This window comes from Suillus bovinus (assembly GCF_016758785.1).
Source record: "Suillus bovinus strain UH-Sbo-P2 chromosome Unknown EDB93scaffold_18, whole genome shotgun sequence".
In the NCBI taxonomy this organism is placed as follows: Eukaryota; Fungi; Basidiomycota; class Agaricomycetes; order Boletales; family Suillaceae; genus Suillus; species Suillus bovinus.
The window spans coordinates 242,996-257,250 of NW_024542074.1; the positions used below are offsets into that span (position 1 = coordinate 242,996).

At 46.1% G+C, this 14,255-nt stretch overlaps 4 protein-coding genes across 4 annotated transcripts; 2 read left to right on the plus strand and 2 right to left on the minus strand.

Moving 5' to 3' along the window:
• Window positions 1–1,101: 1,101 nt before the first annotated feature.
• Window positions 1,102–1,905, minus strand: EDB93DRAFT_1336532 (uncharacterized protein; the record flags this gene model as incomplete). Its single annotated transcript, XM_041455336.1, has 5 exons — window positions 1,102–1,203; window positions 1,359–1,401; window positions 1,525–1,658; window positions 1,685–1,702; window positions 1,756–1,905. The coding sequence occupies 5 exons, from the start codon at window positions 1,903–1,905 to the stop codon at window positions 1,102–1,104; spliced, it is 447 nt and encodes a 148-aa protein (XP_041309035.1).
• Window positions 1,906–4,703: 2,798 nt separating this feature from the next.
• EDB93DRAFT_254693 (uncharacterized protein) lies at window positions 4,704–6,332 on the plus strand. The gene is made up of 5 exons (XM_041455865.1): window positions 4,704–4,897; window positions 4,956–5,209; window positions 5,263–5,730; window positions 5,786–5,974; window positions 6,027–6,332. The coding sequence occupies exons 1-5, from the start codon at window positions 4,802–4,804 to the stop codon at window positions 6,322–6,324; spliced, it is 1,305 nt and encodes a 434-aa protein (XP_041309036.1). The 5' UTR covers window positions 4,704–4,801; the 3' UTR covers window positions 6,325–6,332.
• A 2,877-nt stretch (window positions 6,333–9,209) lies between these two features.
• EDB93DRAFT_1239929 (amino acid permease) lies at window positions 9,210–11,360 on the plus strand (the record flags this gene model as incomplete). Its single annotated transcript, XM_041451696.1, has 9 exons — window positions 9,210–9,355; window positions 9,405–9,543; window positions 9,600–9,711; window positions 9,832–9,976; window positions 10,026–10,245; window positions 10,300–10,515; window positions 10,576–10,651; window positions 10,704–11,032; window positions 11,094–11,360. 9 exons carry the CDS (start codon window positions 9,210–9,212, stop codon window positions 11,358–11,360), a joined length of 1,650 nt encoding a protein of 549 aa, XP_041309037.1.
• A 601-nt stretch (window positions 11,361–11,961) lies between these two features.
• On the minus strand, window positions 11,962–13,964 carry EDB93DRAFT_1137594 (uncharacterized protein). The gene is made up of 2 exons (XM_041449197.1): window positions 13,846–13,964; window positions 11,962–13,794 (listed from the first exon to the last, which is right to left on the minus strand). Exons 1-2 carry the CDS (start codon window positions 13,853–13,855, stop codon window positions 12,302–12,304), a joined length of 1,503 nt encoding a protein of 500 aa, XP_041309038.1. The 5' UTR covers window positions 13,856–13,964; the 3' UTR covers window positions 11,962–12,301.
• Window positions 13,965–14,255: the final 291 nt, after the last annotated feature.

The following is a 14,255-nucleotide window of genomic DNA, read 5'->3' on the forward strand; positions in this document are numbered from 1 at the left end:
AATTCGTCCTCGTGGTCGAATCATACTTTTCGGATAGGTAAGTTAAGTTCTTGCTCCTCTTCTTGTATGTTGCTTGGGAGACGCCCGCCGGGAGAAGGTGCGACTGTGTCATCAACGCAAGTCATGCAATGGCCCACCGCATCGTGGCAACACAGCAGCAAAATGCTTACCGATGCTTAGATTGGCGGAAGTTCAGTACAGTTTTGATGCGCGATTGCGCAGATTTTGCTAAAATCAGCGTTATGAATCATACAAATGCAGAGCCAGTACTATGTATGAACGAGGACGATCTTACCAAAGTTCGATTCATCAACAGAATTTTGTCGGCGGTCCGGGAGGAATTTTTATCACTCTACACCAAATTTCCAACAGACCTTACATGGCGATCTGCTGGTATTGCAGATATCAATGCGGCATAACTACAAGAAAAATTCCAGGGACATTCAGAGTTTGGACATTAGATAACCTGACTTTATGGAAGATTATTTGACATATAAGCAACATGTCCACCAACCCTCTTCAGATTGATTTGATCCCATATCCCATCCTCATTCACAATGCGTTTCTGCTCTGCAATGGTCCTCGCTGTCGGTACTGCTTTAGTCTCTGCCACGGCCATAGGCGCTGTCGCTGAGCAATGTAGAGTCTTTTGCCTTTTTGATCACCAATGCAACACCTGTCCAGATTATTATCTGGGGATTTGCGTGAGTATCAGTAGTTTTCCTAGATTTGATAGCCTAACTCACCTGCATGGCAGATCGTTCCTTTCTGCACTGTGAGTCATATTTCACGTTGGGGCAGTATATAGCAGTTGGCACTGACGCGCGAGTTACTGTTACTAGTGATTGGTCGACTCGGAGTTCATCAATTTGCATCAGGGTATCATCGGTCCACTTCCAGCTCCAAGTAGGGTGCAAGTCACTTACGGCGCAGTCTAGCACCGTCAATGTTACTTATACGACCTTTTAAATAGTACAATTAAACGTGCACGATGTCGGACTCGATAAAAACACACCGGGTCCCGTACCGTACACTGCGTACATCCGACTTTCGACTTTGATAGTTTCGAGAATGTTCGACAAGGTCTAATGGCGGAAAAGCTCAAACTGCTTCACCGGCTAAATCGTGAGCATCTGAGTCTATTGATTCCACCGTAAGATGATCGCCCCAGCACGCCAATGACAGGACAAAGTGCAAGATTACCTATAATAATAATATATACGAACATTCAAGTCAGAGTCAGTATGCGCAAGCTCGCACGTCATTGATTAAAACCATTTGAGATCGGTGTTTTGAACTTCTGCGAAGAGCTTATTACTATTGGGATAGCGGCTGCTCAAGATTTATATGAAACATACCATTTTGCGGATATACGTTGTAGGCACTTGTGACAGAATGAAACTCAAATAAGATACAAGTGGTGTAAAAGGCAGTTTATAAAGATTGGTCTAAATTTACTGATGGTGGAGGCGAAGCAAAGAGGTTCCCCACGGACGATTCCGTGGGCTTAGTCATCAAACTCACTGGCAGCGCACATGCCATCTGTACCTACTCATCATCACACCGAGTTTGGAAGTGGACCGATGATGTCCTGATGCACATTGAGTCGACCAATCACTAGTAACAGTAACTCGCGCGTCAGTGCCAACCGCTATATACTGCATCAACGTGAAACATGACTCACAAAGCAGAAAGGAATGATCTGCCATGCAGGTGAGTCAGGCTATAAAGTCTAGGAAAACTACTGATACTCACGCAAACCCGGAAATATCCAGACAGCGGACATGTGTCGCATTGATCATCAGACCAGCAAAATAAGTTACATTCCTCAGCGACAGCGCCAATGGCCGTGGCAGAGACTAAAGCAGTACCGACGGCGAGGACCATTGCAGAGCAGAAACGCATTGTGAATGAAGATGTGGTATGGGATCAAATCGATCTGAAGGGGGTCAGTGAACACCTTGCTTATATGTCAAATAATCTTCTATAACTTGAACGTCAGGTCATCTGATGTTCAAACTCTGAATGTCCCTGGAATTCTTCTTGTAGTTGTGCCGCATTGATATCTGCAATACCAGCAGATCGCCATGTAAGGTCCGTTGTAAAATTGGTGTAGAGTGATAAAAACTCCTCTCGGGCCGCCCGCCGACAAAATTCTGTTGATGAATCGAACTTTGGTAAGATCGTCCTCGTTCATACATAGTACTGGCTCTGCATTTATATGATTCATAACGCTGATTTTAGCAAAATCTGCGCAAGCACGCATCAAAACTTTACTGAACTTCCCCTAATCTAAGCCAAATCTAAGCAGAGGTACGCGTTTTGCTGCTGTGTTGCCACGTTGATGACACAGTCGCTCTCCCGGCGTCTTCAAAGCAATATCAAAAAAGAGGAGTAAGAATCTACCTTACCTATTCGAAACGTATCGTTCGACTATGAGGGTGAATTGATCTATTCCCAGCCTTTCTTAGCGTTGGCCCGAGATATCCACCCCATCTCTCCAATAGTTCCCGAGAAGCCCTCCGCGCAAGCACTGACTTTGACACCTCCAGTCGTCTGTCGATTATTTTCAAGCAGCCAGTCCCATTCCTTGAGCTCGAGCTCTGAAGAAAGTATTCCCATCTCTGCAGTTTCCTTTCCTATCACTCCAAGACGGCAACCCACATATGGAGCAGCTCCACGGTATCCTCACTTGTCACTGAACCTCCACGTGCGATTGCGAGTCCCTTGCTGGGGGTGTCAAAATAGACGTTGAAGTTAAGATTGGGATTAGGGTAAAGGTACAGACGAGTATATATACCCTCTGTTCTGTTCTGTATTCGATATCACTTCTCTCTCGTTAACGACGACAATTCATAATTATTGTATCTATTGTCGTGACCGCTCGCTCATATCCATATTGAACCCTCCGACTTTGCATCTGTTTTTCTTTTTCATTTACACGTCTTTCGTTCCATGTCATTCCAGTCCTCTGACATTTCTTCAGTCTCTGACATGTTTCTACACTCTCTATGGCATACTCCCCTTGTATCCTGGTTCATGCTTTGATGAAATTTATAAGTTTCATTACCAGGTTCTGACATGTATAATAAAATCATTCGTCATTGATTCAAAGTCAATTACTCTCGAAGTGACCATGATAAATGAGAACATTTAGTATTTACAACCGTCAATTTGAAGCTCAAGTTCTAATTTCCTGATCGACAGAAAATCACGCTAATTCTACCGATTCTTTTACTGACGGCGCGTTGGTCGACTCTACAAATAAATCGTACGTTAGTGCCAATGGCCATAGTGCACCGATTTGAAAGCAGAAACATGACCCACTCAGTATACTAGTCACTACAGAACCAGAAGAAGCCCTGCCATGCAGGTGAGTCGTGTTATCAAATCCAGGAAAGCTATTGATACTCACACAATATTTCATACCGCATATAGTGCAATCTGTGTCCTGGAAGCAATAGTTGGCACATTGTCGCCTCGTAACAGCCACGTCAGCGGGCGCGGCGGAAATTGATGATGCTAATGACGTAATGACGGCAAGGACAGTTGCAGAGGAGACACGCATTGTTTGAGTTTCGTCTGATGTGGGTGGGATCAGCTGCAGGATTTTTTGAAGAAAATAAGTAAGATGTGCTGGCTTTTATGTGCTGAAAGATATTGTTCTTTGAAATTCATCTTGTCGAGCCTTCGAACAGATGCAATGCCAGCAGGGTATCCTGTCGTCGACTTTGCTGGTACTAAAAGTGCTTCAGTAGTACATCAAACTTTCTCTAAAGACAACTTAGCGGTTTAAGGAGACCTTTTACTGCCCCACAAGGAATTCTTCATGCATGCTAAATTACATTCGACTTCAAGCAAACTTACAACGTTGCAAGCATGCTTGACGATCATGGTTTGAACATTCAAGTTGTTTACAAAGTTTGGGTATACATTGTGCGTATTTATAGCAACCAATCAACGAGAGATGAGCACGTTACCAGAGGCAACCAGGACATACAGAACTACGAATCATCATCGTCCATGGCCACGCTAGTGCTCCTGCCGTTCCGAATCTTGGTTCGAACAGGAAACTTTCGGAACCGTACTCATGGTCCGGTCCCAGGTACGGCCAAGACTCAGAATCGAACCCCTCAATTTTTAAAATAAATAAATATGTGAGGCAGCCCCGGCACCGCCATAAATTTATTTCATCCTCAGGTACAGATTATGTTCAAAGTTCAAATACTATCTTATGTCGCTCAAAATGAATTTTAAACACTTTGAACCCTCGCTAGCGCTAATGATCATCATATGAATGTTCATCTACATACAGCCCCTGGAGTGCTGTATTCGCCTCTCACCAATTTTACAACCACGTCAAGCCTCAACCATGCCATGGCTTCAGTCAGGCTGGGTCAAGCACTGCACTACTCATATCACGATAAGTTCTCCCCAACATCTTCGCATCCACACACTTCGTGCGATAGATCGAATAGTCATGTATTGAACTGGTCGGCAACACATGGTGAGAAAATCATATGAATGACATTTCGAACAGGTTCGTCGGTCTCAGCGAGTGACGATGTATTTATGCTACAGCCAAGTCCAGGATGCAGTTGGTGAGTCTCGCCATACATGACAATTATGTATTTTGCCCAATCCTACTCATGCACGTATCGAATTCAAAACGTCTGCCACAGACCAACAGCGCAGCAATATAGCAGATAGTCATCTAGTCGCCGCTGTTATTAAAGGATCAAGTGCCAGCATGCCATAGTTCATAGACAGCGTCATCACCCTCTGCTTGAAAGCTTCAAGTATGAAGGCTCAGACTGAAGAGAAACAAATTTCGCAACATCTTGTTTTGAAACATGGTCAAAAACGGGTCATAGTTAAACGGCAAAGGTCGTATAATGTGAGTGGAACAATTATTCAAATCCTTCATACCTCACACAAGATATTTCATGTATTAGCTCGTGCTTGACTCCGCCTGTAAACATTTCCCAAGCATTTCGAGAGATGAGGTCACGTTTCAGACCAATCAACTTGATGTTTGCGATGGCCACTATGTGGACATCACGGCTGAAATATGGGACGATGCCGTCGACTTGCTTAACATTGTTGAGGTGACTCGACGTGCGGAAAGCATATCATCCGTCCCACTGCCTAATATTTCATTGCCTAACAATCAACCGGGGCCAAGTCAGTTTAACGAACAGTATAGCTCGTACGCCAAATATTCTCCAGATATTTTCAGTACTGAAGTTGACCCCATAGCAGGAACGATGGCAACGTCACAATCAAACTTGTTTTTCCATCTGGCGAGATCCAGACCGCTAAAATCTCGAGGTGGCCAAACTTGTTGCTGATGCTAATTAAGTATTGGGACAACGTCCCACTCCTGTCAGGGCAGTTTTGGTTAGGGTGTTTGATGGGTTTATGTGGGGTAATAATGCATGCGAATCGGCGTATCAGATCGTACACCATGGAGGATTGTGACTGTTTTCCAGTCTATGAAGATGGGCCGTTTGTCAGAAAGCCAGTCATTTATTTATACTCGCCTTCCGAAATCGATGTTTCTGTCACACTCTCCCTCATTCCTGAGTGGAGCCTCTCTGTCATCTATCCCGTTGTTGCCATAGAAGACCACGGACAACGTTTAGAATGGAACGTTCGCACCCATCAAGATGGGAGTCTGACTGAACATTATTCTGGTTTAGATGTGTCGTACTTGTTCTGGGAGGCAGAGTAAGTCCTCTGGTGATATAAAAACCACTATTCTAACTTGTATTCTTCTTCGCAGGCTAAATTTGCAAGCATTTCCCCAATCATCAGCATCCAAACCGCAACTAGTGGATACATTCAATCCAATCTCCAGCACTCTCTATGATACGGATTCAATTGTTATTCCAGCGGACAAAGTAACAGTTTACCTCGATAAATCACTCAAGGTTTTGGGACTTCACACCGAAGCTAGAACATCATTCATAACGTGCGTAAATATGCGCTATCTCATAAACACGTCACTAAAACTGCCATGGTAGCTACTGGCTACCATACATCCTTAAGCACGAATACATCGCCCTCCGATTTGTCCGTCAAGCGGCATACGAACGTACCGCTTCTTTACACATTTCTCCGCAGCCTGACGTCGTGACTCGCGTATGCATGTTGTTCAAAGGTATCCGTCAGGAGCACTTGGCAAATTGGGCTAATGCACAAATGCGAGCCGAGAAAGACGTTGACTGGTGGGTAGATGTAGTTGGAGTTGACCCTGCAAGAGCTAGTGATGTGACTTTGTTCAGGGTGTTAGAATGGGGCGGGATGGAGGTTCCCATTTAATATTTTATCAGACTACTCAATTTGTGTAGGTGTCGTCGTGTTCTGTCTTGATCAAAATTTCAGCCGAACTTGGAAGTGTCAGCAAAATAGTTAAACATACCCGCAGTTGAAAAACTGGGGTTAAAGCAAGGCTAAACTTTGATCCAGATTTGAGTGCACATCCCCTCATATGGATGTGAACGGTCATAGCGAATTTTGAAAATCAGATTCTGTGCTGTGAGAAGAAGATATCAGTCATATATCGTAATGTATAGGAAAGGTTTTCGTCACATTGGAATATGACTATGTAAAAGCACCATAATCAGCATAATCCCCAGCAAGAACTCACCAGTTTCCTGATGGTCCGATCGACGTGTAGCGGGAATACAATTCGAGTTCTGCAGGGTCTCTAGGTTGCGACAACATTCATGCGCAAAGCCTCGGTCCAAAAGCGCACGTGTTCCAGCGTCTCAAGTGACGGCCTTGACGCTCCGCCATCTATGTACAACAGTGATCGCGCGCTTGAGGAGTTGTCAAGTATACCTCTTGATGTAACTACTCTCCAAGCCATTGGTACCTTCTGCTTGGTTCGGTGAGAAGTCCACGTTGATGCATCCACATGACAAGCCGATTTTTGGTGTCCAATAGCATGCTATGACCACGCATGGTGTAACCATCGATGATTTTTGTCAGGGACTCGCCTAATGACTGGGACGATAGTGGAGTAAGGCCTTCAAGCAGTGGAACCCCGCAAGCACAATGAAAGTGAACATGAGTTGAACTGGACCTGGTCAATTAAAAAAATGTCCATTCGGGTCCGGGCCGTCGTCTCGTAAACGGAAAACTTTTCCTGATTATGTAAAGCATTGGTTTCGCACGGGGGTATCCTGCCCAAGCTTCGGGCTAGACCATCAATTTTCCCTTGAACTGGCTGATGAAATTTGCCGTTCTCCGCGAGAATTGAAATGATCCCAGCTTCGTTCGTCCTAATGTCGGCAGCCATAATTTCTGAATCACGGTAAGTCAGTAGGGCCTGACATGGGTAGAGGTGCGGCCCGGGTGGAACCCACGGGCATCAACATGCAGGCGTCGTGGCACGGGTCATAGTCTACCCGAATTCGCACTCCTTCCAAACAGACCAATCTGATCCGTTAGGTCAGTCTACCGCATTGCAGTCGTTGATTTGATTAATCATTAAAAGAGACCTTGTCTGGCTCAAATGTCGTTCAAGTTGGACTTCTTATCTGCGACAGGTATGTGATCTGAATGACTCTTATATTTTGATGCATTCTGATCCTTTGTGGACGCAGAACAAGCATTTTCCTGCGGTCGTTTGCAGGTCAATCACTTTTAACACGGCATCAATTCACAAGTCTTCAAAGCTCAGATGCGGTTATCGATTCGTGGTACAAGACCCCCTTTTAGACGATGAAATCGCCAATCAAATGCTTGATTTTCAAATACTTGGTAAGAGCATCAAAGAAACAAGGGAAAGGATCAAGCTCGTCAGGATGCACGATGTCATAGAAATCGATAACGACTAACTCGCCCAATTTCATTATCGCTACTTGTTAAGGGGTAGATATATCATGTAGTACCCGCGGGTGACCCGCACACCTACGGGTAGATTCGCATCCGTACCACTTGATGGGTACGGTCATGATCATATTTCTCAACTTACCCGCAGTTAACATCCGGGTCAACCCATGTCAGGCCCTACAACTCAGGCTATTCTGGCAAGTCACTGCTGCTTATCGTGCATTATGATATTCTAGTCACTCCTGCTCATTCTGATTGTTATAGACACATCCTCCTGCAGTAGATGCTTCATATATTCACCATCTCCTGGGACTGCAATCATCAATCTCGGACTGCGGATCTCACCCACATCAATTTTTCATTCGAACGTCTGATACTTGAGACCAGCTGTAGGAGGCTGTAGGCTGCTGGTTTCTTCCTATGATATAAGCAGGTTTCCATGCGCACGAGCCTCCACATCACAAGATCCATCGATCTCAGTCGTGCGAGGATACGCATGAATTCGAAGACGTGCCATCTGCTGGCAAATCTTGGCCTCTCTGAGCCCTGTAAAAACCAATTACCACCAGCTGATACAACACGTGATTTGTCATCGGTGAACATCATGATTCGGAGTAGAATCGGCCGCCAAGGGCAAATTGGATTCGATCATTGGCAGTCCCCATAGTAGGTTTCTGACCAGCCCACTTTCTGGTACACTATTCAAGGAACTTATTTGTTTTTGATGCAGATACAACAACTGGCTTTAACGTCTATAGACATACATACTTTAGAGGTATACTTTTACAGACTGCCAGCCACGTTCCCTGTCCATAGATACAAGCAACTGACGCCAATATGAAGGTCGTTTGCTGGTTGTATGGTGTGTTCACAAAGGTAAAATGTACGGTATTAAAAATGACGGCGAGGTGTTGTGATTCAGAGATGGCGCCCTATCACGCATCATATTACCTCCTCCGTTCCGTGAGTGACACCGATAATATACGTCGTGCATGTATGCTTTGTTGAAATGCTGATATAGGCTCACAACACCGGGAGGCTATGTTCTACCTACACATGATTGACCGACGACCGTATCACTCAAATCAAGTGTTGATGCTGTGCAATATTGTATAGGAGCTAGATGCCATTATATTAATACCCCTTCCAGAAAAATCCTCGGATCTGCTCGAGCAGATTCACGGGAGGTCCGGGAAGGAGCTGCCTAACCCCGTTCGCCTAATCAGACGTGGCGCCTTTATTGGTTAATGTCCATAAAGAAGACACTACCACAGCCTCCTAGACCCTCATATATTTAGTATGAGTCGTGATTGAGTTGAAGTCATATCTTTTCCCTCCTACCTTCTCGCTCAGGGGCGCTCGCCATAATGCATGCCGAAAAGATCACTGCTGCTTATCACACTAAAAGAGGCGAATTCTCTGACGTCTCAGACCATGATGGAGAATCTATTCAGGGGCCCTCGCGCCACACCCTGCAACGTAAACTCAAGAATCGTCACATATCCATGATCAGGTCTGTTGGATTCCATGTTTTGCTCTGGCGAATTCTCACCTGCGTCAAGTATTGGCGGTGTCATCGGTACTGGTCTTTTTGTTGGAACTGCAGACTCCTTAGCGAATGGAGGCCCCGTCGGTCTATTGCTGGGCTACACGGTCATGGGCTCCATTGTCTATTGCGTCATGATCACTTTGGGAGAAATGGCACGCTTGCTGCACGTCCCAGACGTAGATCATATACCTGATGTTCATTTCCGTAGGTTGCTTACCTGCCTATACCTGGTGGTCACATCAAACTGGCCGAGCGCTTCGTTGACCCTGCGTTCTCTTTTGCTATGGGTTGGAATTACTGGTTCAACTGGTCGATTACTTGTACGTCCCCATTCGTCCTCGTTCATTTCTCACAATTATTGACCTTTTACTTTTTAGCACCTGGTACTTGAGTCGAATTTGTTTTCTTAACGTGCCTGCTGACATTTTTTATCATCTAAGCCGAGATTTCTGCCGCTGTAGTATTGATAAACTTTTGGACTCACAGTGTCAATAATTCAGTATGGGTCGTCATGTGTATTGCCGTCGTTCTCACCATCAATATGTTCGGTGCTAGCGCTTACGGCGAGGCGGAATTCATATTTGCGTGCGTACTGAATACTATATCTCGATCTCGTTTTCTGAGAGTACTACAGATCCATCAAGGTCATCACAATCACTAGTCTTATTATTCTCGGTATAGTCATCGACCTGGGAGGTGGCCCAAACCATGACCGCATTGGATTCCGCTACTGGAAAAATCCTGGACCATTCGCTCAGTATGATGGCATCGAAGGTGTCACAGGACGATTCCTTGGCTGGTGGGCTGTTTTGACGCAGGCTGCTTTCTCGTTCATTGGAACTGAGATTGTTGCTGTACGCTATATTCTGGGCTTGTCAATGAATGTATTGCTTACGAATCTCACCTAGATTGCTGCTGGAGAAGCAAAGAATCCTCGTCGTACCTTGCCCAAAGCCATTCGTAGGGTTTACATCCGTATATTGCTTTTCTACGTCGGTGGAACATTCGTCATCGGTCTGCTTGTACCATCAAACAACCCAAATCTCCAATTGACCAATGCAACCGCCGCAAAGTCTCCATTCGTCATTGCTATTGAAACAGCCGGAATTAAGTCTTTTCCCTCGGTAGGCCGCACATTGCCTTCCCTTTAAACCTAGAAATTTGATATTAATTATCCAAAATAGCTCATCAATGCTTGTTTGTTGACTTCTGCATGGTCTGCCTCATCTAGTGACTTGTACACTGCGTCTCGTGCGGTTTGTGCGTATAGTACTTATGGGAGCCAACTCGTCGAAATTGACGAACTTCGTAGATGGTCTTGCAGCCTCAGGAAATGCTCCCAAGTACTTCCTAAAAACAACACGCAACGGGTTGCCTTACGTTGCTGTCCTCTTCTCCGCCGCTTTCTCCCTTCTTGCTTTCATGGCTATATCCACGGGTGCGGGTTCGGTGTTCATCTGGCTTACCAACATGACAGCCATCGCTGGCCTTTTAACGTGGTTTGGTATTTCGGTGACGTACCTCCGCTTCTACAAGGGCATGCAGGTCCAAGGCATCGACCGTAAGACGCTCCCTTACTACACAAATCTCCAGCCATACGCAGCGTGGTGGGGAGCAACTTCAACGGTCGTCATCTGTCTCGTATGTCAACTTTTGTATCCGATAAAACACTGTTTAGACCGACTATCCTTCTACTCTCTAGCTCAGCGGATGGAACGTCTTTCTCAAAGGAAAGTGGAACACTGCAACTTTCATCACCAATTACAGCGTATTCATCGCCTATCCAATCATGTACTATGGCGCTCGGTTCTACTATGGTACCAAGCCCGTTGCTGCAAAGGACATGGACTTCAAGAGCGACATAGCGGGGATCGTGGCGGACTCGTATGAGGAACCCGCGCCAAAGAATAAGATGGAAGCGTTCTGGCAATGGCTGGTGAGCATTGCTACTCTACTTGACGATCTTTGACTCGTCACTAACGTCGCCTCGCTCGTAGTCGTAGATATAATCATACCTGCAATAATATCTAGAGCTCGTTTATCATCGTCAATTATGTCACTCTTTTGTAAGCCCTCGATTGTCCAATATTCAAGCGAACATCCGCATAGTACACGAGGTAGTTAGCTTATATACTCACTTAGATGCAATAGTCTACTTCGTGTATGAAATTTGTATCGACTGTCGACAAGAATCTATTCCGCTGCTCATTGTCTCGTACTTCTCACACGACTTACCTGGATCTGGACGATTTTTTTGATGGTTATGGAATCCTGTTCTGAATGTGTTAGCGGGTTATCGCTATTGGACTTCCGGCAGACTTATTAGCTTGTCCGCGGAAAACTTGCGGGGGTCTATTTCTCTTCATGTTAGTACAAGACTCACTCGTCAGGAACATTCGAAGGGTGCAACTCTTGTAGTGGGGGGAGTAGTGGGGGGACCGGCCTGAAGGATCCTGGCGCAGGTCTTCGGGAGTCCCGGCTCGTAATCCTGTGGGCACCCCAATGCGTTGACTGATTGTAACGAGCATCACCTGTTCCCCTAGACGAATGATTTTTAAGAAACCATGCAATGAAACATCAAAACATCGAATATCATTTCATCGTAGTATGGACTAGGCTACAAGTGGACTATGCTATAGAGACAGAGGGCGTCTAAAACCCTGACGAAATGGAAAGACATGCAAAAGCCAAACGAGAGACGTGATGTGTCAACGAAAAATGCAAAGTGAAAGAATGTCCAGGTACATTATGAATATTGATATGCGTGAATGAGCGAACTGTGAGTGATGATAATAGATACAATAATTATGGATCGTCGTCATAGTGAACGAGAGCAAAAAGGTGCAACAAAAAGAACAAAACGGCAAAGACAATAGACAGGAAAATCGAAACCCCACCCACGCTCACCGATCAAGCCCTCAGAAACATTTCAATAGGGATCGGCTTCCTCCTCAACCCCGCACTCCCCCCGCTCTTACAGCTCCCGCTTTCAGACGAACCAGAAGACGTCGAGGAGCGTGAGTGTTGGCGGCGGATGTGCCTGGTGGGAGTGGGTGTACTGGGTGGGGAAGGCGTCGCAGGGAATAGCATTCGTGTCAGGGGCATTTGATAGGGACTCTGTGTGTGGGTCTGATTGTGGGTGTTGGTCCGCGTTTGTGAAGGCGATGAACTGTGTGATGCACGAGAACGAGGAGGGGTAGACAAGATCGGAAGTAATGGAGGAGCGGCGCGCCATGACCCCGATCCCGACTTTGCCTTCGATTTCGACACAAACACCCCACGCAAGGGACTCAGAATTGTGCGTGGAGGTTCAGCAGCGTGTGAGGATATCGTAGAACAGCTCCATCTACTACTGAGTTGGTGGGGTTCGGGTCCTGGAGTGGGAGGGAAGGAGAAAGGGGAGATGGGGGCGGTTTCTTCATATGAGTCCAAGGATGAGAAGGAGGAGTGCGATTGGCTGCTTGAAAACGAATCCAGAGACGACCGGGAGGCGTCAGAGTCGGTGCTTGCGCGTGGGGGACTGAGTGTTTCTGGGACTGTTGGTGTGATGGGATGGATGCCTTGAGGTGGTGCGAAGGAAGGCTGGGAATATATGGATTCTTCCTCATCGTCGAACCACACTTGTTCGATCACGATTGGACGAGCTGGCTGTTGCTCCTCTTGTTCAAGGATATCAGGCTCTCCGATATCAGAGGGGACAGCCATACGAGGAGGGGGACGATTTTCGACTGGGGGCGGGGGTGGCGGATATATGGGCAAGGGTGGAAGGACGCGTTTTCTTCGGATGGCTGAGGCTGGGAGGTGTGGAACGGGTGGAATAGGCGTTGAAGGCGGAGTAGGGAGAGGAAGGAGTGGGAGAGCTTTTGAGAAACGACTGCGTCCGCGTGGTATTGGTGGCCGGGATGCTACGTCGGGTGAGAGAGTGATAGATTCTGGACGGGCGGGTACTGGTGCAGAGGGCATAGGCGAGTATAGGGAAATAAAGTCCTCGAATTGGCGTGTGTAGAAATCGTACTCGTCTTCCTCTCCATGAGGATTGGTGACGTGCTCGCAGACGATAGAACGGGTCTTGTTTATACATAGAGGGCGAATGGTGACGCGCTTGGGTGTTATACGGGGAGTTGGAAGAGTAAAATCTTCATCGTCTGATGCATATGGAGTAGCAGGCATGCTGTCGTCTGTGGAAGAGGACGCAGAGAGAGCAGGTGAGCGAGGAGTGTCGCGGTCATTGAGCATGAGCAGGGCATCGTCGATTGAGAATGCAAATTCGGATAGAGTGAGGCGCGAGTCATCGTGAGTTTCTGAGCACTCTGGTATTATTTGGAGAGTTGATTGACAGCCAGCGTCTGAAGTCTTTCTAGTGCGAGTACGGGAGCTACGCTTCAATGATGCACGATTGAGAACTGTATGGAGGTTAGTTACTTGGTGGTCAAAGTCAAGGAGATAGAACTCACGTATATTCATGATGTACTAGGTGAACTGATGAAAAGTCTGGAGTACATGTCTAGTATATATCTAACCTCGGATAATAACTTGCATGTCTTTTGTCTTTCTAACCATTGTCCTCTTTTCGTAAATCAACAACACTTGCCTATTAAATTTAGAATACCGCTGACTTTAAATTATTGTTTACACTCATTGTTTCTTGCACGTGACTATATATCACCGAGTTGCCAGCGCACAAACCACGCTTCATTTATCCTCCAAATGTCATATGCTCAAAATTTTATTCCTGATTACAGGCATCCCAGCTTCTCACCACGTTGCCCATTTCGAGATGTCTTCGAGGTGCACATCGCACTGCGTGCCTGAACGACTCGAACCGCCTTCTCTCCATGATATTTCTACCACTACGTAACGCAGC

Excerpts from the sequence above, each read along its gene's own strand:
- EDB93DRAFT_254693 (XM_041455865.1), top strand. The coding sequence starts at position 4,802 with ATGAAGGCTCAGACTGAAGAGAAACAAATTTCGCAACATCTTGTTTTG. Across the intron at positions 4,898-4,955 it reads AACGGCAAAGGTCGTATAAT|CTCGTGCTTGACTCCGCCTG; the intron begins GTGAGTGGAACA and ends TTCATGTATTAG. Across the intron at positions 5,975-6,026 it reads GCTAGAACATCATTCATAAC|CTACTGGCTACCATACATCC; the intron begins GTGCGTAAATAT and ends CTGCCATGGTAG.